Raw genomic sequence first — 25,433 nt, forward strand, 5'->3', positions numbered from 1 at the left:
ACTTTAATTAGTATTGCTTTATTTATTAATATCAGATAGGGCCCCCCCCTCAGTTTTCTTCTTTTAGAAAAATATCTAAGTTTTATCACCTCTGTGTTCTTCTAGGTTAATTTTAGAACCTTTTGTTATGTTTTAGAAAAAAAATTCCATTTGGAATTACATTAAACCTGTACATTAAAAAGAAATAATGGTATCTTCATAACATTCCATCTTCTAATTAAGAAACATGTCTCCCTCTGCCAGTGTATATGTGTCTCATTTTATCCATTTAGTAAAATTTTATAATTTTCCTCCTATTGGTTAAAGTTATGTCTAAGTGTACTGTCATAGTTGTTGCTTTTACAGATAGAAATTTTTTTACATTTGATACTCTGGTTGGTTATAGCCAGAATACAAAACACTGCCCTGGAAGCACTTAATGTCACTGGCATGGCCATCTTCAAGGTTACCAGGGCCCTTTTCACTGCCAAACCAAATGCCCTTTTCAGGCTTGATTTCCCTGTGACATTCATCAGTGTGGACTCTCTTTTTCTTTATGAATATACACATACTATAATATGTAGTGGTAATCCCTCTTCTCTTCTCCTAGTAGATGTTTTTCTCATGGGTATTTAATTTTCTTTCTCAACATCACTTTATAATAGATGGCTCCAAGTTCAATCTTCAGATCTCATCTCTACTCATCCATATATACTCAGCCATGTTTAAGACCTTTCTATGGGTCAGGCACTGGGGTGACCACATCCCTGCCATTAAGTACCTAGACGTGGAACCATAGGACAAGCCTTCCTACGGGACAGGTAAGATGCTGTATCTGTCAGGATCCCAGCAAGAAACAAGTGGCACACTCAGAAGGGGTGATTAAAGGGATTTTAGCAAAACATTTACAAAGATTTGGGCAGAGTTAAGGGAAATCAGCAAGGAATGACCAGGCATGGTGAATTACTCCAAGGCTAGGAACAGAGGAGGAAGCAGTTGCCATGCCAATGCCTAAAGGGGCAGGAAGAGGGAGAGGTTAACAGAACACGGGGTTAGCTCCAAGCCTAGGCTAACCCTAGGAGATACCTGCCTGAACACGACTGTGCCATAGTAGAATTCAGCCTCTACCAAACCACACCGGGTCGGGAGGGAGCTGGGGGATAAATACCCCAACCTCTCTCTCTCCTTGTCCATCCGTTTCCTCAAGGCAGCTCCTGGTGGTTGAGCCCAACCCAAAGCCAGAAGGCGAGGGAACCCATGATGCTGTCTAAATAGGTCTGTCTCCTGGGGCATAAAGCAGAGAAGAAGGGTGGAGAGAAACATGAAGAATATTCAGTAGAGGTGCTATGGGATGGCTGACCTCAATTTGTCCTTCCTTCTTCCTTACCTTCAGCTTCTTGCCAATAGCATCCCTTGGCTCTGCGGTCTTCAGCTACAGTAACTCAAGAGGCAGTGCCTCCTGAGGAAGAAGAAGGCAATGCCGAGTCCTCTCAGGCCTGGGGCCAAGCAGCCACCCCATTCTCTTCCCTCTTTCCCTCCTCTTTGCCAATAGCAACTTCCATGCCTACACGTGTATGTCAGTCTGCAGCGGCTACAGTTGCTTCTGGCCAAAAAGCAAAGGGCACTTTCAGAAAAGAAGGTTCCCTGGGTGCATGGAGTCATCCCAGCTTGTCCCAGTGGCATCTTCTCCCAGCTAAGTAAGGACCAACTTGAGTCTTGTTGGTGAACTCGAACTGTTACTTATTGTTGCCAACAGTTTCTGGGACCTGCTAAGTAAGCACATTAAAATGCAAGTGAAAATTTTTGCTGCTTTGTTGAACCTTTCTGGCAGATTCAATTGGGGGGAAAATGGAACACATGGACCACAAAATATATAATTCATAGTTGTCACATTGTACTCTGAGGAATGATCTTTTTTGAGGCTGCTAAGTGGGTGCCTTTCATCATGGAAGAAATAATGCCACAGAAAGGGAAAGAAAATCTCACTTGGGAGGTGGCGTTCCCCATGTGTCCTTGGTAGGATTCGCCTGCATTCCTAGACTTAATTCCTATGCCATTTTGTAATAAATTCCCTCCCTGGCCCCTCTGCCTGCATTGGAAAGGCTGTCCGTGGGAGCATGCTGGGCAAACACAGCTGAGATGCATTTTAGCTCCGAGGTGGCATTTTATGACCTGGGATTGGAAGCTATCTATTTAGACTGGACGAAAGAAATGCTGTATTGTCAAGGGGAGAAAAAGGTGTGCACAGATGAAATAAGAGGAAGAATCAGATGTTTTCCACCGAAGCTGCTGAGTTAAGTTGAAGGTCAATCCTGCTCCATTTGGGCAGTCTTTCTTCTTGACCTTGGGCTCCATTCTGGCAAGAAAACCGCAGAAGGCTGAGTTTCTGGTTTTCGAGAAGAGGCTGCAAATATTGGGGAGGGAAAAGGGAAACCCAGGGTGAATGATCAAAAGCAGACAAAACGAGGAGAAAAACCCACTGTCAGTAGTCTCTTTATCATCTTCTAAAATTATGTAATATTTCACACATCATATATATCACGTATGTGCCAGGTGATAATTATATAATGAATACTAGCCGTGTCTCCCTCCCAGCTTTACAATGGAGCGTTACCAGGATCTTGAGGTCCTTTGGGTGTCCTTCTCCCGTCATAATCCACGCTCTTTTTTACTGCTGTTTATAGTTTCAGTACATAGATTTTTATTTCTAAACTATATTTTGATTACTTTTTGAAAATTTGTATAAATGGAATTCTATACATTTTTAAAACATCTTTATTGGAGTATAATTGCTTTACAATGATGTGTTAGTTTCTGCTGTGTAACAAAGTGAATCAACTATACATATACATATATCCCCATATCCCCTCCCTCTTGCATCTCCCTCCCACCCTCCCTATCCCACCCCTCTAGGGGGACATGAAGCACCAAGCTGATCTCCCTGTGCTATGTGGCTGCTTCCCACTAGCTATCTATTTTACATTTGATAGTATATATAAGTCCATGCCACTCTCTCACTTCATCCCAGCTTACCCTTCCCCCTCCCTCTGTCCTCACATCCATTTTCTATGTCTGCATCTTTATTCCTGTCCTGCCCCTATGTTCTTCAGAACCTTTTTTTTTAGATTCCATTTATATGTGTTAGCATACGGTATTTGTTTTTTGCTTTCTGACTTACTTCACTCTGTATGAGTCTCTAGGTCCACCCACCTCGCTACAAATAACTCAATTTCGTTTCTTTTTATGGCTGCGTAATATTCCATTGTATATATGTGCCACATCTTCTTTATCCATTCATCTGTCAATGCATAGTTAGGTTGCTTCCATGTCCTGGCTATTGTAAATAGAGCTGCAATGAACATTGTATATGACTCTTTTTGAATTATGGTTTTCTCAGGGTATATGCCCAGTAGTGGGATTGCTGGGTTGTATGGTAGCTCTATTTTTAGTTTGGTAGCTTTTAGTTATGGTAGTTCTATTTTTAGTTTTTTGAGGACCCTCCATACTGTTCTCCACAGTGGCTGTATTAATTTATATTCCCACCAACAGTGCAAGAGGGTTCCCTTTTCTCCACACCCTCACCTGCATTTATTGTTTTCAGGTTTTTTGATGGTGGCCATTCTGACCGGTATGAGGTGATACCTCATTGTAGTTTTGATTTGCATTTCTCTAATGATTAGTTATGTTGAGCATTCTTTCATGTGTTTGTTGGCAATCTGTATATCTTCTTTGGAGAAATGTCTATTTACGTCTTCTGCCCATTTTGGATTGGGTTGTTTGCTTTTTTTGATATTGAGCTGCATGAGCTGCTTGTATATTTTGGAGATAAATTCATTGATTAGCTCTAGTAGCTTTCTGGTAGCATTTTTAGGATTCTCTACGTATACTATCATTCATCTGCAAGCAGTAACAGTTTTACTTCTTCTTTTCTGATTTGGATTCCTTTTATTTCTTTTTCTTCTGTGATTGCTGTGGCTAAAACACTTTTTCATTTCTATTTCTATTGATTTGAGACTTCTCCCTTTTTTTCCTGATGAGTTGGGCTAATGGTTTATCTATTTTGTTTATCTTCCCAAAGAACCAGCTTTTAGTTTTATTGATCTTTGCTCTTGTTTCCTTCATTTCTTTTTCTTTTATTTCTGATCTTGTCTTTATGATTTCTTTCCTTCTGCTAACTTTGGGGTTTTTTTGTTCTTCTTTCTCTGATTGCTTTAGGTGTAAGGCTAGGTTGGTTATTTGAGATGTTTCTTGTTTCTTGAGGTAGGATTGTATTGCCGTAAACTTCCCTCTTAGAACTGCTTTTGCTGCATCCCATAGATTTTGGGTCTTAGTGTTTTCATTGTCATTTGTTTCTAGGTATTTTTTGATTTTCTCTTTTTTTTAATTTAATTTAATTTATTTTTTTACACTGCAGGTTCTTATTAGTTATCCATTTTACACATATTAGTGTATATATGTCAATCCCAATCTCCCAGTTTATCACACCACCGCCACCAGATTTCCTCAGTGATCTCTTGGTTATTTAGTAGTGTATTGTTTAGCCTCCATGTGTTTGTATTTTTTACACATTTTCCCCTGTAATTTATATCTAGTCTCATAGCGTTGTGGTCGGAAAAAATACTTGATACAATTTCCATTTTCTTAAATTTACCAGGCCTTGATTTGTGACCCAAGATATGATCTGTCCTGGAGAATGTTCCATGAGCACTTGAGAAGAAAGTGTAATCTGCTGTTTTGGATGGAATGTCCTATAAATATCAATTAAGCCCATCTTGTTTAATGTATCATTTAAAGCTTGTGTTTCCTTATTTATTTTCATTTTGGATGATCTGTCCATTGGTGAAAGTGGGGTGTTAAAGTCCCCTACTATGATTGTGTTGCTGTTGAGATCCCCTTTTATGGCTGTTAGCATTTGCCTTATGTATTGAGGTGCTCCTATGCTGGGTGCATAAATATTTATAATTGTTATATCTTCTTCTTGGATTGATCCCTTGATCATTATGTAGTGTCCTTCAGTGTCTCTTGTAATAGTCTTTATTTTAAATTCTATTTTGTCTGATATGAGAGTTGCTACTCCAGCTTTCTTTTGATTTCCATTTGCTTGGAATATCTTTTTCCATCCCGTTACTTTCAGTCTGTTTGTGTCCCTAGGTCTGAAGTGGGTCTCTGGTAGACAGCATATATATGGGTCTTATTTTTGCTTCCCTTTAGCCAGTCTGTGTCTTTTGGTGGGAGCATTTAATCCATTTACATTTAAGGTACTTATCGATATGTATGCTCCTATTACTATTTTCTTAATTCCTTTGGGTTTGTTATTGTAAGTCTTTTCCTTCTCTTGTGTTTCCTGCCTAGAGAAGTTCCTTTAGCATTTGTGGTAGAGCTGGTTTGGTGGTGCTGAATTCTCTTAGCTTTTGGTTTTCTGTAAAGGTTTTAATTTCTCCGTCAAATCTGAATGAGATCCTTGCTGGGTAGAGTAATCTTGATTGTAGGTGTTTCCCTTTTATCACTTTAAATATGTCCTGCCACTCACTTCTGGCTTGCAGAGTTTCTGCTGAAAGATCAGCTGTTAACCTTATGGGGATTCCCTTTTATGTTAATTGTTGCTTTTCCCTTGCTGCTTTTAATATTTTTTGTTTGCATTTAATTTTTGATAGTTTGATGAATATGTGTCTTGGCATGTTTCTCCTTGGATTTATCCTGTATGGGACTCTCTGTGCTTCCTGGTCTTGATTGAATATTTCCTTTCCCGTATTAGGGAAGTCTTCAACTGTAATCCCTTCAAATATTTTCTGAGTCCCTTTTTCTTTCTCTTCAACATCTGGAACCCCTATAATTCAAATGTTGGTGTGTTTAATGTTGTCCCAGAGGTCTCTGAGACTGTCCTCAATTCTTTTCATTCTTTTTTCTTTTTTCTGCTCTGCAGTAGTTATTTCCACTATTTTATCTTCCAGGTCACTTATCCGTTCTTCTGCCTCAGTTATTCTGCTACTGTTTCCTTCTAGAGAATTTTTAATTTCCTTTATTGTGTTGTTCATCATTGTTTGTTTGCTCTAGTTCTTCTAGGTCCTTGTTAAACGTTTCTTGTATTGTCTCCATTCTATTTCCAAGGTTTTGGATCATCTTTACTGTCATTATTCTGAATTCTTTTCTCAGGTAGACTGCCTATTTCCTCTTCATTCCTTCGGTCTGGTGGGATTTTACCTTGCTCCTTCATCTGCCGTGTGTTTCTCTGTCTTCTCATTTTGCTTAACTTACTGTGTTTGAGGTCTCCTTTTTGCAGGCTGCCCCCAGTTGTTCCCGTTGTTTTTGGTGTCTGTCCCCAGTGGCTAAGGTTGGTTCAGTGGATTGTGCAGGCTTCCTGGTGGAGGGGACTGGTGTCTGTGCTCTGGTGGCTGAGGCTGGATCTTGTCTTTCTGGTGGGCAGGACCACGTCCGGCGGTGTGTTTTGGGGTGTCTTTGACCTTATTATGATTTTAGGCAGCCTCTCTGCTAATGGGTGGGGTTGTGTTTGTGTCTTGCTAGTTGTTTGGCATAGGGTGTCCAGCACTGTAGCTTGCTGGTTATTGAGTGGAGCTGGGTCTTAGCATTGAGTTGGAGATCTCTGGGAGAGCATTCACCGTTTGATATTACGTGAGGCCAGGAGGTCTCTGACAGACCAGTGTCCTGAACTCGGCTCTCCTACCTCAGAGGCTCAGGCCTGACACCCGGCCAGAGCACCAAGACCCTGTCAGCCACACGACTGAGAAGAAAATGGAGAAAAAAAAAAAGAACGAACAAAAGAAAAATAAATAAATAAAATAATAAAGTTATTAAAATAGAAAAAAGTTATTAAAAATAAAAAAGTAATTTAAAAAAAGAGAGAAAGAAAGAAGAGAGCAACCAAATCAGAAACAAATCCACAAATGATAACAAGCACTAAAAACTATACTAAAAAAATCCCCCCCAAAACCCCAGATAGAACCCTAGGACAAATGGCAAAAGCAAAGCTATACAGACAAAATCACACACAGAAGCATACACTTACACACTCACAAAAAGAGAAAAAGGGAAAAAAAAGTATATATATAAAAGGAAGAGAGCAACCAAATCAATAAACAAATCTACCAGTGTTAATAATTTCTAAATACTAAACTAAGATAAACATAAAACCAGAAACCAGTCAGTCGCGTACAGCCAACCCCTAGTCTACTGTGGCTCTCAAAGTCCACCGCCTCAATTTTGGGTTGACTCGTTGTCTATTCAGGTATTCCACAGATGCAGCGTACATCAAGTTGATTGTGGAGATTTAATCTGCTGTTCCTTAGGCTGCTGGGAGAATTTTCCCTTTCTCTTCTTTGTTCGCACAGTTCCCGGGACTCAGCTTTGGATTTGGCCCTGCCTCTGCGTGTAGGTTGCCGGAGGGCATCTGTTCTTCCCTCAGACAGGATGGGGTTAAAGGAGCCGCTGATTCGGGGGCTCCAGCTCACTCAGGCTGGGGGAGGGAGGGGTATGGATGCGGGGCGGGCCTGCGGCGGCAGAGGCCGGCGTGACGTTGTACCAGCCTGAGGCGCACCGTGCGTTCTCCCGGGGAAGTTGTCCCTGGATCACGGGCCACTTCCCTGGGATCTGACCTCTGAAGCCTGAGCCTCAGCTCCAGCCCCAACCCGTCCCGCCAGGTGAGCACACAAGCCTCTCGGGCTGGTGAGTGCCGGTCGGCACCGATCCTCTGTGCGGGAATCTCTCCGCTTTGCCCTCTGCACCCCTGTTGCTGCGCTCTCCTCTTTGGCTCCTAAGCTTCCCCGCCCCATCACCCTCGTCTCCACCAGTGAAGGGGCTTCCTAGTGTGTGAAAACCTTTCTTCCTTCACAGCTCCCTCCCAGAGGTGCAGGTTGTATCCCTATTCTTTTTTCTCTGTTTTTCCTTTATTTGTTGTTGTTTTTTTGTTTTTTGTGATACGCGGGCCTCTCACTGCTGTGGCCTCTCCCATTGCAGAGCACAGGCTCCGGACGCGCAAGCTCAGCGGCCATGGCTCACGGGCCCAGCTGCTCCGCGGCATGTGGGATCTTCCCGGACCGGGGCACAAACCCATGTCCCCTGCATCGGCAGGCGGACTCTCAACCACTGTGCCACCAGGGAAGCCCTGTTTTTCCTTTTTTCTTTTGCCCCACCCAGGTACATGGGGAGGTTTTTGCCTTTTGGGAAGTCTGAGGTCTTCTTCCATCATTCAGTAGGTGTTATGTAGGAGTTGTTCCACATGTAGATGTAGTTTTGATGTATTTGTGGGGAGGAAAGTGATCTCCACATCTTACTTGTCTGCCATCTTGAAGGCGCCCCTCAATCCTGTGCATTTTTGATGCTAGCTCTTTACATGAAGTCTATGAGATTTATCTGTTTATCTGCAAGTCATTCATTCTCATTGCTGTATAGTATTACTTTTTAATGAGTGTATTACCGTTTATTTACCATTCTTCATTGTATTTTGAACACTGGATTCTTCCTTCCTACAAAATTTCCTGGGCGGAGTATTTGTGTGTTTGTTCGGAGCTGGGTGGAATGTCTTATTCTGTCTCCATTACTTTTGGATGGTCAAATAATTAATCCTTATACGCCTCCATTTTTTCATCTCTAAAGTGATCATGGTAGGGCTTCCCTGGTGGCACAGTGGTTGAGAGTCCGCCTGCCGATGCGGGGGACGTGGGTTCGTGCCCTGATCCGGGAGGATCCCACATGCCGCGGAGCGGCTGGGCCCGTGAGCCGTGGCCGCTGGGCCTGCGCGTCCGGAGCCTGTGCTCCGCGGCGGGAGAGGCCACAACAGTGAGAGGCCTGCGTACCGCAAAAAAAAAAGAAGTAAAGTGATCATGGTAATATCTACCCTGCCTGCCTAAGAGAAAAATGGATACAAAAGCATTTAAAAATTTTAAAGCCTAAACAACAGTCAACAGTGGGTGAGGAGAGAGTGGTCAAGTGGATTTATGAAGACAGCAGAAAGTTTAAGCACTTGGTTGGTATTGAGATGTTTCTCCATCCTTTTAAGTCTTCCTTCCTTGAAGTCTTGAGCTTCAGAGGAAGCTTCAGTGAGAGCACATGCATGCAGAGTGCAGAAGTAGTAAGTCGTAAAGTATGCAACTCCTTCTATAGATATGGCAGAAGCATAAGAGGGCGTGTGGCCAGAGAACACTTCCTGAGCATCGTCTCTTTGTTCTTGCTACTCAACATCTTGGCCCTCCCACTCCTTACAATGGCTACGGTCCCCTCCAAACTGATAGCTGCGAGGGTTCATGTTTTGGGCCTCCTCTACCTTCTGAACCTCCATGCCCAAGTGTTTCAGCTCCCCACTGGACATATGATCCTATCTGAATGTCCCATGAATGCTCCATATACCACATGTAGAGAGTAGAATGCATCTTCTCGAGCTTTCTTCTGTGTGCCCTGTTTTGTGCGTGATATTGCCACTCGCTGGAAACCCCAAGCTCACTCACGTATTCCTTCTCTCTCACCCTAACTCGTGTCTGTCTCCTGCCTTGTGATGATATCTCTTAAATGTTTCTCAAATCTCTCCTCTCCTTTTGATCACCACCACTCACACCTTAACATGATGCCCCTTCTATCCTGGTCTGGGCTGCTGCAACAGCTCCAGGACTAGTCTCCTTATCTGTCACAGAGACCAGGGTTTATCCTCCCTTGTATCTCTAACTATATCCAGAACTCAGGTCTCAGCTTCCTTGAACAGCTGCAGAACCTTAAAGTTACCACGTTCTCAGATTCAGTGTCCTTATTTGTCAAACAGAGATCATTATCATACCTTCCTCATGAGGTTTTCAAAAGATTAGGTGAAACAGTGGTAGAATATATGTCAAGCACTTAGCAGGGTGCTTCCCAGCACGCAACAGATTCTCAATTAATGGTAGTTGGCCTTACTGTTAGTGCCTGGGGTCTGTCCTTGTGCTATCTACCTTCTAGGTAAGAATTGTAAATTGTGCCTCAGATCATGTTACTTTCCTTCTCCATGCTTTAGGTACCTTGTCACGTACAGATAAAATCTAACCTCAAGGGCACCAAGGCTGCATAATGAATCTTGTGGGCCCTAAGCACTTTGGCCTTCACAGAAAAACAATAAAACAACAATTTAAAAGAGTATTAAAAATCTTATTTGATAACCGTGTCTTTCTGATTTTAAAAGAAATTTAAACATCTTCCTGAACCCTTAAAAATATTGGGGGACCTAGGCACTGTGTTTACTGTGATGAATAGATAAGTCCTCCCTCAAGGGACCATGTACCTTCTCTCTCTCTCTCTTTTTATCCCCAGTCTTGCTGATGTTATTTCCTCCCACCCAACTTTTTTTCTTTTAGTTTCTCTCTCTCTCTCTTTCCTCCCTCCCTCCCTCCCTTCATTCCTTCCTTTCTTCCTTCCGTCCTCTCTCTCTCCATCCTTCCGTTACTCCTTTCTTCCTTGATGTCTTTCTTCTGTTTCATTAGTTTTTGTTCTTTTGTTTATTATTGCTTTCTTTGGGCTTCCTCTCTTTTTTTTCTAATTCCTTGGGTTAGATGCTTACCTTATTATCAGTTCTTCCTTTCCCCCCCTTAATATACGCATTTATGTAGTTACTTCCAAGTATTGCATTAGCACGATCCTACAAGCTTTGAGATGTACTGTTTCATGTTCTGTTAGTTTCATGTAACTTCTAATGGCAATATGATTAATTATTTGACCCACATTTTTTTAGAAGTCTTTTAAAACTGCCCAAATGTGTGAATCCTTTGTGGTATTTTTATTGTTGGGTTCTGTTTTTTATTGCTTTATGTTCAAAGATGATCTGTAAGCTAGACTGAGACTTGTTTGTGGCCTGTCAATTGTTTAAATGTTCCATATACTCTTGTAGAGAATACACGATTATTAGAAAGTCAGGTACAATGTCCATTAGATCAAACATCTTAATTTTGTTGTTCAGTTCTACCGTGTCTTTGCTAAAATTTTGTCCTCATCTGTTCAGTACTGAGAGATATGTTAATATTTCCCACTATGATTGTGGATTTGTTAATTTCTTCTTGTAATGTGGTCCATTTTTGCTTTACGTAATTTGAAGCTATGTTGTTAGGTGCTTGGTAGTTTGTAATTCCTAAGAGCTTCTGGTGGATTGTTAACTTTTATCATTATGTAACGACCTTCTTCATCCCCATAAGGCTGTTTGCCCTAAAGTCTGTTTTTATCTGATGTTTATAGAGTGATTCCAGCTTTCTTTTGGTTAGTACTGTCATGGTCTATATTTTCTTTATCCAATTCCACTCTGTTTTTTAATATTGATTGTATTCATCTTGTGTAGTTACTATAACCAATGACCACAATCTTGATGGCCTAAAACAACAGAAATGTTTTCTCTCACAGTTTGAGGCTAGAATTCTGAAATCCAGATGTTGGCCGAGCCATGCTTTCTCTGAAGGGTCTAGGAAGTAATCCTCCCTTTCCTTTTCCTAGCTTCTGGGAGGTGTTAGCAATCCTGGGCATTGCTTGGCTTGCAGCTGTATCCTTCAATATCTGTTGTCAAATGACCTTCTTCCCTCTGTGTATCTGTGTTTCTATCTCTAAATTTTTCTCATATGAGTACGCCAGTTATATTAATTTGATTACATATGCAAAACCCCTATTTCCAAATAAGGTCATACTCATAGGTTCAGAGTAGACAGGGGGCCACTGATCAACTCAGTACCTTCATAATGAGAAATTATGAAACATTTAAGGCGTACGAAAGGTCCCGTATTCTGTGCACGTTTGAGCTCCAAAACGCCAGCCTTCAGTTAATGAGCAATGCATCCTTCACCCCATCCCAGCAGATAGAGTCTCAGCTCTGATTATAACTTACCTCTGGGTGTTTCCTTTAACTTATTGCAAGCTCAGCTATGCATTTACAGTATTAAAAATGTTTTCATTCAGAATTTCTAGGTAGTTTACTGGAAAGTTTTCCTGTTGTTTTAGCCTTCCATCTTGCTGGAAATAGAATTGTCTATCATAAGTGGGTTTTTAAAAATAGCTTTATTGAGATTTTTTTCACATGATATCATTCATCCACTGAACGTGTACAATTTAGTGGCTTTTAGTATATTCACAAAGTTGTGCAAACATCACCACACTCTGTTTCTGGAACATTTCCATCGCCCAAAAAGACACTCGATACACATTAGCAGTCACTCCCCATTCCCTCCCCAAATACCCACCACCCTAAGCAGATACAGATCTACTTTCTATCTCTATAGATGTGCCTATTCTGTGCATTTCAGGTAAACAGAACCATACGGTATGTGGTCTTTCCTGTCCAGCATTATTTCTTCGGCATGTTTTCAAGGTTCACTCGTGTTGCATATATCACTACAGACAGTCTCTGACTTTCAGTGGTTCGATTTATGATTTTTTTGACTTTATGATGGTACAAAAGTGATAAGCATTCAGTAGAAACCATACTTTGAATTTTGATCTTTTCCTGAGCCAGCAGTATGCAGTACGGTACTGTCTTATGGTGCTGGGCAGCGGCAGCGAGCCACAGCGCCCAGTCAGTCACGTGACATGAAGGTAAACAACCAACACACTTACAACCATTTTGTACCCATGCAACCATTCTGTTTTACACTTTCAGTACAGTATTCAATAAATTCCATGAGATATTCAACACTCTTTATTATAAAACATGCTTTGTGTTAGAATGAGTTTGCCCAACTGTAGGTAAGTGTTCTGAGCACGTTTAAGGGAGGCTAGGCTAAGCTATGATGTTTGGTAGGTTAGATGTTTTAAATGCATTTTCAACTTACGATATTTTCAACTTATGATGGGTTTATCGGGATGTAACTCTTTTGTAAGTTGAGGAAGATCTGTACTTTTTTAAAAAGATAGTTTTTTTATTGCCAGATAATATCACATTGCGTGGATGTACCACATTTTGTTTTATTCACTTATCAGTTGATAGACACAGCTAATATGAATAATGCTTCTATGAGCATTTGTGTACAAGTTTTCAAGTGGGCATATCTTTTCATTTCTCTAGGGTAAAAAATGGAACTGCTGGATCATACGGGAAAACTACGCTTAGCATTTTGAAGAACTGCCAAAGTATTTTCCAAAGTAGCCGCACCATTGTGCATTCCCACTAGTAATGTCCTGTCGGGAGTGATTTTAAAATCCAACACAGGTGTCTGTACTCGACCTGGGATGAGTCCTTACAGATTTTGGAGCACAGTGAAGGTGGCGTTATTGGAATGGTTGGTGCACGGTGATGTGGCATGAGAGATTAAAGACCAGGAAGCAGGTCACTTCTTGTGACCAGGAAGTGTTGGAGTAATCCAGTTGTCAGTTGATGGTTCCTCTGTTGGGCTGGTGGAGGGCAGAAAAGATGTCAAGGGTTCCCGAAAAACACCATGGACGGTGGAAATGATTCTCAGGTAGCGAAATGATGTTCACTTGAGACCAATCCTGAGATGCTTGCTGAACCTTTCCTTTTTGATTTTATATCACAGAAAATAAATTTTTATTTTCAGAGAAGCAGGAAACGGAACACAGGTGTTGCCATTATGGGGTGGAGGCGCATCCTGTGACCGGAGCAGGTTTACTGGCCTTTGACTTACTTGAGGATGCCTTCCTGGGAGTCTGTGGTCCTCCTAGGCTTTGTGGTCTGCCCTCCATGAAAGCCGAGGATGCTTTTTACATCTCTGGTCCATGGTCTTCCTGCCCGTGGCAGGAAGTGGGGTGTGTGTGTGCAGACGCCTGACGGTGAACGGGGTAGCTTGAGCGTTTGAAATAGCAAAAGAGAATGAGAGCCCTTAACAGCAAAAGTTTTCAAGCCGAGAATTAAAACCTCCCATGACTGTAGGATTTAAAAATTACCCATCAAGCTGTTTATCGTTTACTGGAACAATAGGTATAAAGCTACCACCATCCTGGGAACGTGCAATTGCTCGATGAGGCTTGTTACCGAGGCCTTCTACTCTTCTGGGCACGGTTATCACCCTTATGGGTTTTTCTTCTCTGTGATTTATTCTCAAACATTTTGTATTTCCTTTTTGCCATTTAAATGAGATTTAAATAAAACCATTAGGTATAGAACGGTGGCAGATGGTTACACACTTTAAACTCATGATAAAATCAATCTGTATATTATTCTCTGTTCAAACGAAGCAAAAACACCTGCAGTCTGGAAGTTCCTTATCGCTGCCTTTTCTGTGTTGTACTGTGCATCTCCTGGAATATCTCGCCTTGTGGTAATTGATCATGAAGAAAGGAAATCAGGCAGGGATGACAGCCCGAGTTCTGTCCCATTCTGTGTGTCTTTCTTGGTCCACATGTCCCCTGCTTTTGGCAGTCTCTCCCTTTCATAGACCGCCCCTGCCATCCACCCCATTTCCCAGAAGGAGGGAGAGGCTCTTCATGGGTGACCAGCCTTAACCCCACACCTCACAGTTGCTCTGACCTTCCTCTCAATTGAAATGTGTTCAGGGCATATTCCGATATCGATAAATTGAGAACATAATTTTTTCTGCAACGGGTAATGTTAAAATTTCCACTGAAGCTATATCTGAGCCTGAGTGGCATATCCTGGTATGGTGATTTTCAAATAATTCTTTTTCTCCCCCTCCTTTTTCTAGGTTTATCTAAATCCCTTGGGCTCATTGAAGGTTATGGTGGGCGGGGCAAAGGGGGCCTTCCTGCTACCCTTTCCCCGGCTGAAGAAGAGAAAGCCAAGGGACCCCATGAGAAGTATGGCTACAATTCCTACCTCAGTGAAAAAATTTCACTGGATCGTTCCATTCCGGATTATCGTCCCACCAAGTAAGTTCTGATTCAGTCATTCAGAGGAGCTTACTTTATCAGATGGTTGGGTGTAGACCCACGTCTGTGACATTTTCTTGTGTTACTTGTACCTAGTGGAGGGGCTTTTATCTCGTCTCCTCCATAATCAATAAATAGTACTATTGATTATGAAAATAAATAGAGCTAAATAAGAATTTTTAATTTTTATAAAATAATACAGAAGCATAGAGAAAGGTCCGTGATACAAAAAAATTTTAAGTAAAAATTTAAAAATCAACATGATCTCATTACCTAGAGGTGGTGACTAGTAAAATACTAGTATTTTGTCTTTGAGTCTATTTCTATACAGATATGAGCATATGATGTGTTTCATTTATCCTTTTTTTCATTTATTATTTCATGAGCATTTTCTGATGTTATTACTTATGATCATTATTTTCATTGTTAGAAATCTAGATTATTTCCAAATTTTCATTATTATAAATGTGAAATATTTATAACATTATAAATATTTACAATTTTTATAAGATAAAATTTCATTTTTATAAATAAAAATTGATAAAAAATGTATTTAAACATTTTCATTATTATAAATAACACTTGGATGGATATCTCCCCACTCAAATCTTTATGTATATTGATTTGATATTTACTTTCTTAATCCACACTTCTAAAGGTGTAATCCTGAGATCACATTGTAGGAGTACTTTTGGAGGCTTTCGATACATATAGTGATATTTTCCTCCAGAAAGTTTATAGAAGTTTCCGCTCCTGTTGGAACTTTACTAGACCCTTCCCAAACTGGGTACTAGCCTTTAAATAATGCTTTCCCCAGCTGGTAGGTGAAAGAGTACATCCTGTGATTGTTTCAACTTACAATTTTTGTTTGAGATTCTTACCTTTGAAACAGTTTGTTTGCGTCTTGGTTGGTTTATGAGAGGTCTTTGCTCTGTGCTCTCAGATTTAAGAATTATTTGTTTTCTCCTTGTGAAAGAGAGAAGAGAGATTGGTGGGAAAATCAAGATGCTGGGGGAAAATATCCTATTTTCTAGGCAGTAGTCCTCCTTGGCTTTTCAAACAGATAACTTCATCTTCTGTTAGATTTGTGGTGTCTCTCTTTCTTTCGTTTGCAGTGTGCCCTTGCTTAGAGTAGATTATTTCTTTTTCAAATGGGTTTTGTACGAATCAGTTAAGTATCCTGGTTACTGAGAAAAATAGATTCAAGATAAGGAAAATTACCTTAAATGAATTTAAAATTGCAGCATTAGCTGAGAAAACTTAAATCTCTCTCTCTGCCTAATAAGCATATATTCATTTTGAATCACTAGGAAAACATACATCACCCCTGTTGGAAGCTATTTTGTGTTCCTGGACTTTTGCTCTCAAAAACATCTGGCTGTTTTCATTTCCTGGTGCTCTCTGATTAGCCTTTCTTATTTGGATGTTGGCAAATAAACAGAGCTGTTATTTTTGTAGTCCTGTGAGAATGAAGATGCTTCCAACATGGAGCTTAGTGGGAATGGGTCAGTTGAACAATATCAGTGAGCACGTATTATGTACCAGATGGTTTTCCCCACACTAGGGGCAGAACATTGGATAAGATAGCCCTTGCCTACATACTCTTGTCTGGGGAGGGAGACAGATGTGCAAGCAGGTCAGTCCAGCACATTGTGGTCTATGTGGGTATGTCAGGCCAGAGACATACACAGTATGTACAGGGAGGATCTGGGAAGGTTTCCTGCTTGAGATGACGCAGAAGCTTAGTCTTGAAGGCCCATTAAGGGTTAGAAAATTAAAGAACGGAGACAGATAAAGACAAGTAGGAAGGGGAATAGCAAGATCAGAGCTGGGGATGCAGATAAAAACATGGCACGCCCAGGCAGGAATACACAGCTCCGTGGTGCTCTATAGTGTAGCATGGTGGCTTGAATATACCAGGGGTCCCCAACCCCCAGGCCGCAGACCGGTACTGGTCCGTGGCCTGTTAGGAACCGGGCCGCACAGCAGGAGGTGAGCGGTGGACGAGTGAGTGAAGCTTCCTCTGCCGCTCCCCGTCGCTCGCATTACCGCCTGGACCACCCCCTTCCCCCCCAACCCCGCGCCCGTGGAAAAATTGTCTTCCAGGAAACCGGTCCCTGGTGCCAAAATGTTTGGGGACTGCTGGAATACACCACTTAGATTTCGTCCCTCCGGAAACTTTACTAAGATGATAGTAAAGGACTACAGAGGATGACAGACTCTAAGGGACAAAAACAGGTTAGGCTCCCACAGCAGGGAAGAAACACCCACAAAGTTTTGGAAGATGGAAAGAGGATGGATGAATGGTAACTGACATAGCAAACTGGATGAGGCTGAGACCCAACCTTATACATATGATGGGAAGTGGGGGGAAGGGCAGAAGAATATAGCCTAGTCACACTTCAGAACCCCAGAGACTCAGGAATTGGAGATTCTGGGTACCTCTGATGGCTGGGAGGTAGATTTGAATAGAAGGATTATAGCTGTGTCCCCAGATTCTTTCTTCAACTTTACAGAGCCAGACGCTGCCCTTCCCTACCTGGTGGAACATGGGAGGTTTATTCCCTGGAGATGGTGAACTCTGGGCTTTAGTTCATAAGATGACAGAAGATAGGGCTGTGTACTAAGTGGGGACACCCTTGGCCTCATTACCTCTGCAAGCTTTCACACTCCTGTAGTCCAGATTTGGAAGAATCCACTCTAAGGAAGCCATTCAACCTAAGAGAAATGCCAATAGATCTGATAGGTCCCCCGCATCCCCGAAATGTCAGGGTTCTACTCATTAAACATTAGTATAAAGGCTCATCCATCTACACAGAGCTGTCTTCCTCTAAAGTAAGAAAGGAGAACCAGAATCCCTAGACATTTCAGGAGAATCTCTATTATAAAGGGCCTTAGCAACAAGAAGAAGAACAATAGAAAAGGCATTTGGAGGAAACAGACACACTTTAAAACTATAATTAATGTCTTAGTTCATGGAATGTTTTGTTTTATTCACAAAATAAGAATCAAGTGCTATGTTAAAGTGATAATCAGAGAACAAGAGGTCTTGGAAGTTAAGAATAAGATAGAAATAAATAGTTCAATGAAAGTTTAGATAAATAAATTATTGTGGCGATCACTTCAAAATGTATACAAATATCGAATCATTATGTTATATACCTGAAACTAATACCAGGTTATATAGCCACCGTGCTGTACAATACATCCTCATGACTTATTTTATAACCGGAATTTGTACCTGTTGACTCACTTCATCCATCCCCACCCCCTCCTCACCTCTGGCAACTGTGATCTGTTCTGTCAATGAACTTGGGTTTGTTTTTTAAGAGTCTGTGTATAAGTGGGATCTTACAGTATTTGTTTCTCTGACTTCCTTCACTTAGCATAATGCCCCCAAAGTCTATTCATGTCATTACAGTTGGCACAATTTCATTCTTTTTATGGCTGACTCATATCTGTATGTATCACATTCTCTTTATCCATTCATCCATTTGTGTACACTTAGTTTGTTTCCATATTGTGCGTATTGTAAATAATGCTGCAGTAAACATGGGGAGGGTGAATATATCTTTGTGAATTAGTGTTTTTTTTTTTGGGGCGGTATGCGGGCCTCTCACCGTTGTGGCCTCTCCCGTTGCGGAGCACAGGCTCTGGACGCGCAGGCTCAGTGGCCATGGCTCACGGTCCCAGCCACTCTGCAGCATGTGGGATCTTCCCGGACCGGGGCACGAACCCGTGTCCCCTGCATTGGCAGGCGGACTCTCAACCACTGCGCCACCAGGGAAGCCCTGTTTTTGTTGTTTTTTATATAAATACCCAGAAGTGGAATTGCTAGATCATATGGTAGTTCTATTTTTAATTTTTTGAGAAACCTCCACATTGATTTCCATAGTGGCTGCACCAATTTGCATATCTAGCAACAGTGCAACAGGCTCCCTTTTCTCCACATCCTCGCCAACACTTGTTTTTCTAGTCTTTTTGTTAATAGCCATTCTAACAGGTGTGGGGTGATAGCTCTCTCTTTTTTTTTTTTGGCTGCATTGGGTCTTCGTTGCTGCGCGCGGGCTTTCTCTAGTTGTGGCGAGCAGGGACTACTCTTGGTTGCGGTGCGCGGGCTTCTCATTGCGGTGGCTTCTCTTGTTGTGGAGCGCACGGGCTCAGTAGTTGCGGCTCATGGACTGTAGAGCGCAGGCTCAGTAGTTGTAGCGCACGGGCTCAGTTGCTCCACAGCATGTGGGATCTTCCCAGAGCAGGACTCGAAGCCGTGTGCTCTGCATGGGCGGGCGGATTCTTAACCACTGCGCCACCAGGGAAGTCCTTCTCATTGTTTTTTATTTACATTTGCCTGATGATTAGTGATGTTGAGCATCTTTTCATGTACCTGTTGCCCATCTGTATATCTTCTTTGGAAAAGTGTCTATTCAGATCCTCTGCCCGTTTTAAAATCAGATTGTATGGGGTTTTTTTGCTGTTGAGTTATATTAATTCTTTATATATTTTAGATATTAATCTCATCAGATTTATGATTTGCAAATACTTTCTCCCATTCAGTAGGTCGTCTTTTCATTTTGTTGATGGTTTTCTTTGATGTGAAGAAACGAATTTAGTCCCCCTTATTTATTTTTGCTATTGTTGTCTTTGCAAACAAAAAAAACTTTTTTACCATTCTTTCAGAAAGTTTGGAACTGAATTAGTGATGGGCACACACACACACACACAAAGCTTGTGAAAAAGGAAAGCAATTATTAGCACAGAAAAAAACCAAAAGTTCCTCAAGAAAGGAATTGCAATTCCATATATTCTGTGGCTGAGCTGTGAACAGTATAACCATACAAATATTGAATAGGTATTAAACCACAAGTTATGGTATAACTCTGTCGGAAGAAAGAAGAGGCAAAATGTGTATGTGAGGTGTGGGTAGTATAAGAAAATTAAACCTTTATGGTCAGAAACAGAAAATCAATTGAAAATATCTAAAATTTAAACATCCGGAATTGCAGCATAATGATTGTTATTTAGAAACATTGAGAGTACAGAAATGGGATAAGACTGTATGTATTTTGTTTTAATAAAATAAAAGTTTAATTATGCCATAAATGTAAATCTACACCAAAAAATTAAGTGCAAGGTAGAAGGGTGAAAGTATAATAGAAGAAAGAGTTGGAGAACTGGGTTGAATGATGTGACCACCTCTGCCTTTTCAGATTTTTCTGGCAGCTATATGGAGGATGAATTTGAAGGTGAAATTAAAGATGAACTTGAGAGCTTGCCCACAGGTCATACATGGTAACCAGAGGTAGCGTTATAAATTCTGGGCTCCACAGCCAAAGGTACCAAATTAACCTTGGTTAGTTGCAAATTCATCCTTGCCTCCAAAGAAGGGCAAGGGCCTTGCCTGTAGAAGCTGCTCCCCTGGTATTTGAGCCCAGGGGATAGGAAGGGAGGCAGCTGTCTGGGGCCAGAGCACTTTCTTTCCGCCCCATGCAGCCCAAGCCCAGGAGGAATTATCCCCGCACGGGCAAGATCTTGCTTATGACACTGCCCAAAAGCTCTCTCGAGTTTAGAGAACTGAAATTGGCTAATTCCATCGCAATTTTATACAGAACCTCAAGTTGCTTTCATTCTTATTGGTTTATTATTACATTACTCTTGACAGAGTTGTTTCTCATAAATATGAATGAATTTGGGGATAATAGTGGGATTAACCATTTGTTGGTCACATTTCATGCAAATGGATTCCAAAATGTTTTCTGTTTTATTTTAATTCTGTGATTTTTTTTTTCTTCCCCAGGACAGATATTTTAAATTTGTATGAACCCCCAACTGTCAATCTTTCCATCTTCGTTTCTTCACTGCTTTAAAGCAGAGAACGAGTACTTATAAATATTCTACTCTGTTTTGTGTTCCTTTTCCATCACTCCCACCCATCCAGAGCTTATTTTAGAATATGGTACAAGATATGTATCTTTTGTTTCAAATGTCTGTCCTTTTTTTTTTTTCCAAAGCTTTTTCAAAATGATTTTGGAAATAATGCTTCCTCTTTCTCTTATTTGGAGCTGTTAAATGGAATACATTTTGTACTTTTTATACATAAATGGGCTTATTTTCTAGATTCTGTGCTATTTCTTTGGTCTGTTTTTTTTTTTTTTTTTTCATTTTCTTCTCTTTCCTTTCTTTTTTTTTTTTTTTAAATCATGGAAAATGATTTTTGACTGAAGTCCCCAGTCTGCCAGACACTGTGCTAAAGACATGGTGAGGAACAGGCACATCTTGGCCCCCTAAGAAATCAAAGCGAGTCGGGGAGGCAGGTGGGGCTTTGCAATCCTTTGACTTGTTTTCAGAGGACCTTAGAAACTAAGATAAGGGGATGTGCACTTCTGGGAGAGTCAGAGGGCAGCGCAGAGGTGACCTTGATCTTAATGGTGAAGACAGAACATTGGAGAGAGTGAACAGCATGTGCAAGAGGACTGGGATAGTTCTTGGATTTCAGGGCTGGGGGAACAGCACAGAAACTTTGGGTTGAGTCATAGGGTCTCCAGAGTGAATCTTGGAAGAAGAGGTTGGAGGGAAAGGGGGAGGCAGGTTCTAAAGCACCTTATGTGCCACTGCTGTGTTAGGTGGTGATGTTCGTCGTTGTCATTGGATGCCAATGAAGGACTTGAGTCAAGATTGTATTTTTGTGGTAATTTCTTAAAAAAAATAATGTTTAACTGTGACAAGAATGTGGAGAAAGGTTAGAGGCATTGGACGCTGGGAGCAGGATGGCTAAATAAAATCTCTCTTTTCCCACTCAACACCTGTTGAGCGCCAACCATTTGCTATGCATTGCTTGACAGAAGAGAAAGACTTGATAATACAGTGAGTGTTTTATAATTATCCTATTCCTTTCACGGAAGTGATTTCTCTGTAAAAAACCAAGGACTGAGTAGGGATGGAGTGGAAGGGCTCGATTCAGGGAAAACTTTCTAAGAATCAGTGAGATGAGTCAGTTAATTGGATATGGGGGAATTGGGTGCAATCAGAAGTTTCTAGCTTGGGAGACAGAGTGGAAGTGATTTCATTAACCAGGAGAGAATCCTGCAGAGAGGTTCATGTTTTGCAGGGAGGTGGGGGCAAGGTGGGTAGCAATGCTGCTTGTCCAGGGTTCCCCATAGTTATGGCTTTCTTGAGGGAACCATGAGATTCATCTGTCTGGCTTTATTCATTATTTGACTATGTGTGTGCCAGTGAGGAGGTGATGTTTGCAGACACCAGAAGCCAGACAAGGCTTTATTAACCTCCACTCCTTTCCCTTGCCAAGATATCCCATTCTATATCATGTTGTGGCATATTAATTATCTGCCTGCCCACTTATCTCATAATATGGGGGAGGGGCCACCTAGCAGCACAGAAATCTGTCTGAGCTTGTTAAAGCCACAGCTGATAACCCTGCATACATTTTATGGCTTGCTTTCTCCTCCCAGACCGTGTAGGTAATTTATGGGCAGTTTCTCCTGCCGATATCTTCAGTTTCTCCTTTGGCCTCCTGCTTATAAATCCAGATGTCAGGTTTCTTTGGAATTCATTTTGCTTCACTCACAAAGACTCCTCTTTTCTTTATTGCCACCAATTCTAAGTTGCCGTAGTCCGACAGTGTCTGCTTTGGACACACATGGTGTGAGATGTCTCTGGACCGTCTTCACGTCACATCTAGCAGACAATTGTATATTTGGGTCTGGAGGTCAGGAATGATGTCTGGCCCGACTGCAGAGATTTGCAGTCATCCAGGTCCAGCGGGTCTTTTGAGTCTGTGTGTATGTAAGTTACGGTGTTATCATTTAGTGGAATGCATCTACTCATTGGTCAAGACCCAACTCAAGTTTTCCATCCCATGTGAAAAGGACACATTTGATGATTATAGCTGAGACTGGCCTGTTTGTTTTTTCTGAGTCATTCTTTTGATGGTGGGTATCCTGCGTCTTACAGGCTGGTCTTCAACTAGAGTGAAAGCACCTTAAAGAAGGTCAGGAATCCTATGTTAAACTTTCTCTTTTACAGACGTGGGCACAGCGGGTAGCCATCCAACAAATCCTTGTTGGTTGAAATAATAAGTAGTTGCCTGATTAGGAATGTCTTTGAACCGCTAACCACAATAATTACTCCCTTTTATTGACTGCCTTTTATGTTTTTGTCACTGTGCTGTATGTTTTATTGATCTCTTTTAAATTTAACCACTCTCTGAAGTAGCTGTGACCGTCTTTGTTTTATAAATGAGGGAAGGGGCATTCGGAGGGGTGAACCAACCTGCCTGAGGTCACACAGTCAGGCAGTGAGGGAACCCAGATTCGAACCCAGCTGTGTGGGTGTCTTTCAGGCCTGTGCACATACCCACACACATAGGTGCCTCTGCCTACCCATCTGTATCTGTGGGATGGAACTTTCTACTCCATGCTGGTATCATTAGAAGGCAAAAAAATTCTGAGTCTTAGAGACGGGACAGTTCCTTTGGGGAAGTGAGTGTATGTGCATGCGTGCACGCCTGTGTGTTTGTGTACATGCATATGAAAGTGTTTTTGTGTGTGCATGCATGTTTGTGTACTTGTGTGTGTTTACTTCCTACGTTTTCTTCTCTTGTTCCCTTTTACCCCTTCCAACTCTACCAAAATTCCGCTACCAAAGGGGCAGTATCCTGAATTTGATTAACCCTTGCCTATTGAGACCTCCTAGTATATAGTGTAATATAGTTGAAATCCTCTTTAAAAGATACGGTATTTGGGGGGTGGGTAAAGCTCAGTAAAAATAAATACTGTAATATTATTAGGTTCAGGAAATGTCTTACCGTAAAGTTGATTTCACCTAGAGGCGTAACCAGGGAGAACTTCTTTGCTTAGGGCTTGTCCTCACCTGGCTGGGGGGTGGGAGAGTGATGGGAAATCCACATGGGGTCGGGGGTGGGGTGCCCTCTCTTTCAATATGTGAGGGTGATAATTCCTGAAGTATTTGTAGTTGAATGTTCATCCCACTTGCATGGGTTCCCTAGGTATGAAAAGCATGTCTGGGTCACTTAAAAGCCTTAATAAGAGCATTTTTCGTGGAGGTCAAGTGCACAGACTTGGAAATATGACTGAGTTATAATCCCAGCTTTGCCTCTTACAAACTCTGTGACCTTGGGCAAGTTATTTAACCTTTCTGTGCCTCAGTTTCCTCATATGTGAAACGGTGATATCGACTTCATAGAATCGTTGTGAAGAGTAAATCGATTATTCCCTGTGACCCGCAGAGACTAATATACCAGGCATTACTCTGAGACCTTCTCATGAATTAATGACATCTGGTCAATAAATGTTAGCTGTGATTATTTTGTAAAAGCTCCTTTACCGTACATACCCCTTATCCTTAAAATACCGTGCAAGATTTAACGACAGAATCTTCAGGAAAGTATCTACCCGAATGAAATGTGGGTACAACTATGTGCCTCACTCCAATATGGAAAACTCAAGGCTAAGGTAATGGGCATTCCCTTGTCCCCAGGTCAGCACAGAATTCCAGGGGACCGGCCTGAGACAGACACCAGGCTGTGGTGAGCGCCTGGGAAGGAACGTTCGCTTCCTAAGGCTCTTCCAGGACAGATCAGGAGGCTCACCTTTGGGATTCACCACAGCTTCCATATTGAGGAAGTCCAGCCGGGTGTCCTGAGGGCACAGGAGACTTTGGAAAGGCTGGTGGGATGGGACAGCTGCCCCCTGCTTCTAGTCTGCCGTAATCCATAGTCGTCAGTGTAACGTGTATTCTTACTTACTTGTAATGTGTATTCTAATCCATAGTCGTCAGTGTAATGTGTATTCTTACTTTTTCACCAGTTGAAATGATTATTTTCCCCACATAGTAAAATCGTCTTTTTGATGAAAAGGGCTGAATATTTAAAAAACCATATTTTAAAGTGTTTCTCAAAGGGAGGTCTTTGGAACTTGTTTAAAAATGTAGGTGGCTGGGCCGTATGCAGTGTTCCTGGTCTGAAGTCCTGGCTGCTTTCTATGAATTAATTCCCTCTGTTGAGAACCTCTAAGGTAGTAAGGAGAGTTTTGAAAGAGTGGGCATTGTTCAGCTGTGGCCTTGGCTGTAGAAAGCCTATGTCCTCAGTGGAGTTTTGATTTCTGAGACTTTCTGTGAAGCTGCTCCGGTGTGGAGCGTGACTGGGCCTCAGAAGCCAACCTTCGGTGAGGGGTAGAGGTTGGGAGTAGGGGGTGCAGCTGAGAGAGGGAAGAGGAAGCGCTGCCTCATCCTCCAGGTTGTGCTGGGGTCTGGGCATCAAATGACTCCATTTTCATCATTTCCTGCCTGTTATGAAAAGATGGAAATCTTAGAATAAATCTGGTGATTCAGACAGGGGTCTGGAATGTTCTTGGGGTAAAAGTGTCAGAAGTTGCAAGAGTGACATGTGGAAGCTTGTATAGGGCCTGCAACCCTACTTGCTTAAAGACCCCTGGTCTGGGCTTCCCTGGTGGCACAGTGGTTGAGAGTCTGCCTGCCGATGCAGGGGACACGGGTTCGTGCCCTGGTCTGGGAGGATCCCACATGCCGCGGAGCGGCTGGGCCCGTGAGCCATGGCCGCTGAGCCTGCACGTCCGGAGCCTGTGCTCCGCAATGGGAGAGGCCACAGCAGTGAGAGACCCACGTACCGC

General features: G+C 41.9%; 1 protein-coding gene across 1 annotated transcript in view; it reads left to right on the forward strand.

The window, feature by feature from the left end:
- The window catches only part of GALNT17 (polypeptide N-acetylgalactosaminyltransferase 17), a 431,957-nt gene that overhangs the window by 155,481 nt on the left and 251,043 nt on the right, over positions 1–25,433 (forward strand). The window contains exon 2 of the mRNA XM_024764132.1: positions 14,586–14,769. Coding sequence (XP_024619900.1) covers positions 14,586–14,769 — 184 coding nt within the window. The remainder of the gene's footprint in view (positions 1–14,585; positions 14,770–25,433) is intronic.

Source organism: Neophocaena asiaeorientalis, unplaced genomic scaffold (assembly GCF_003031525.2).
Source record: "Neophocaena asiaeorientalis asiaeorientalis breed wild unplaced genomic scaffold, Neophocaena_asiaeorientalis_V1.1 scaffold490, whole genome shotgun sequence".
NCBI lineage: Eukaryota > Metazoa > Chordata > Mammalia > Artiodactyla > Phocoenidae > Neophocaena > Neophocaena asiaeorientalis.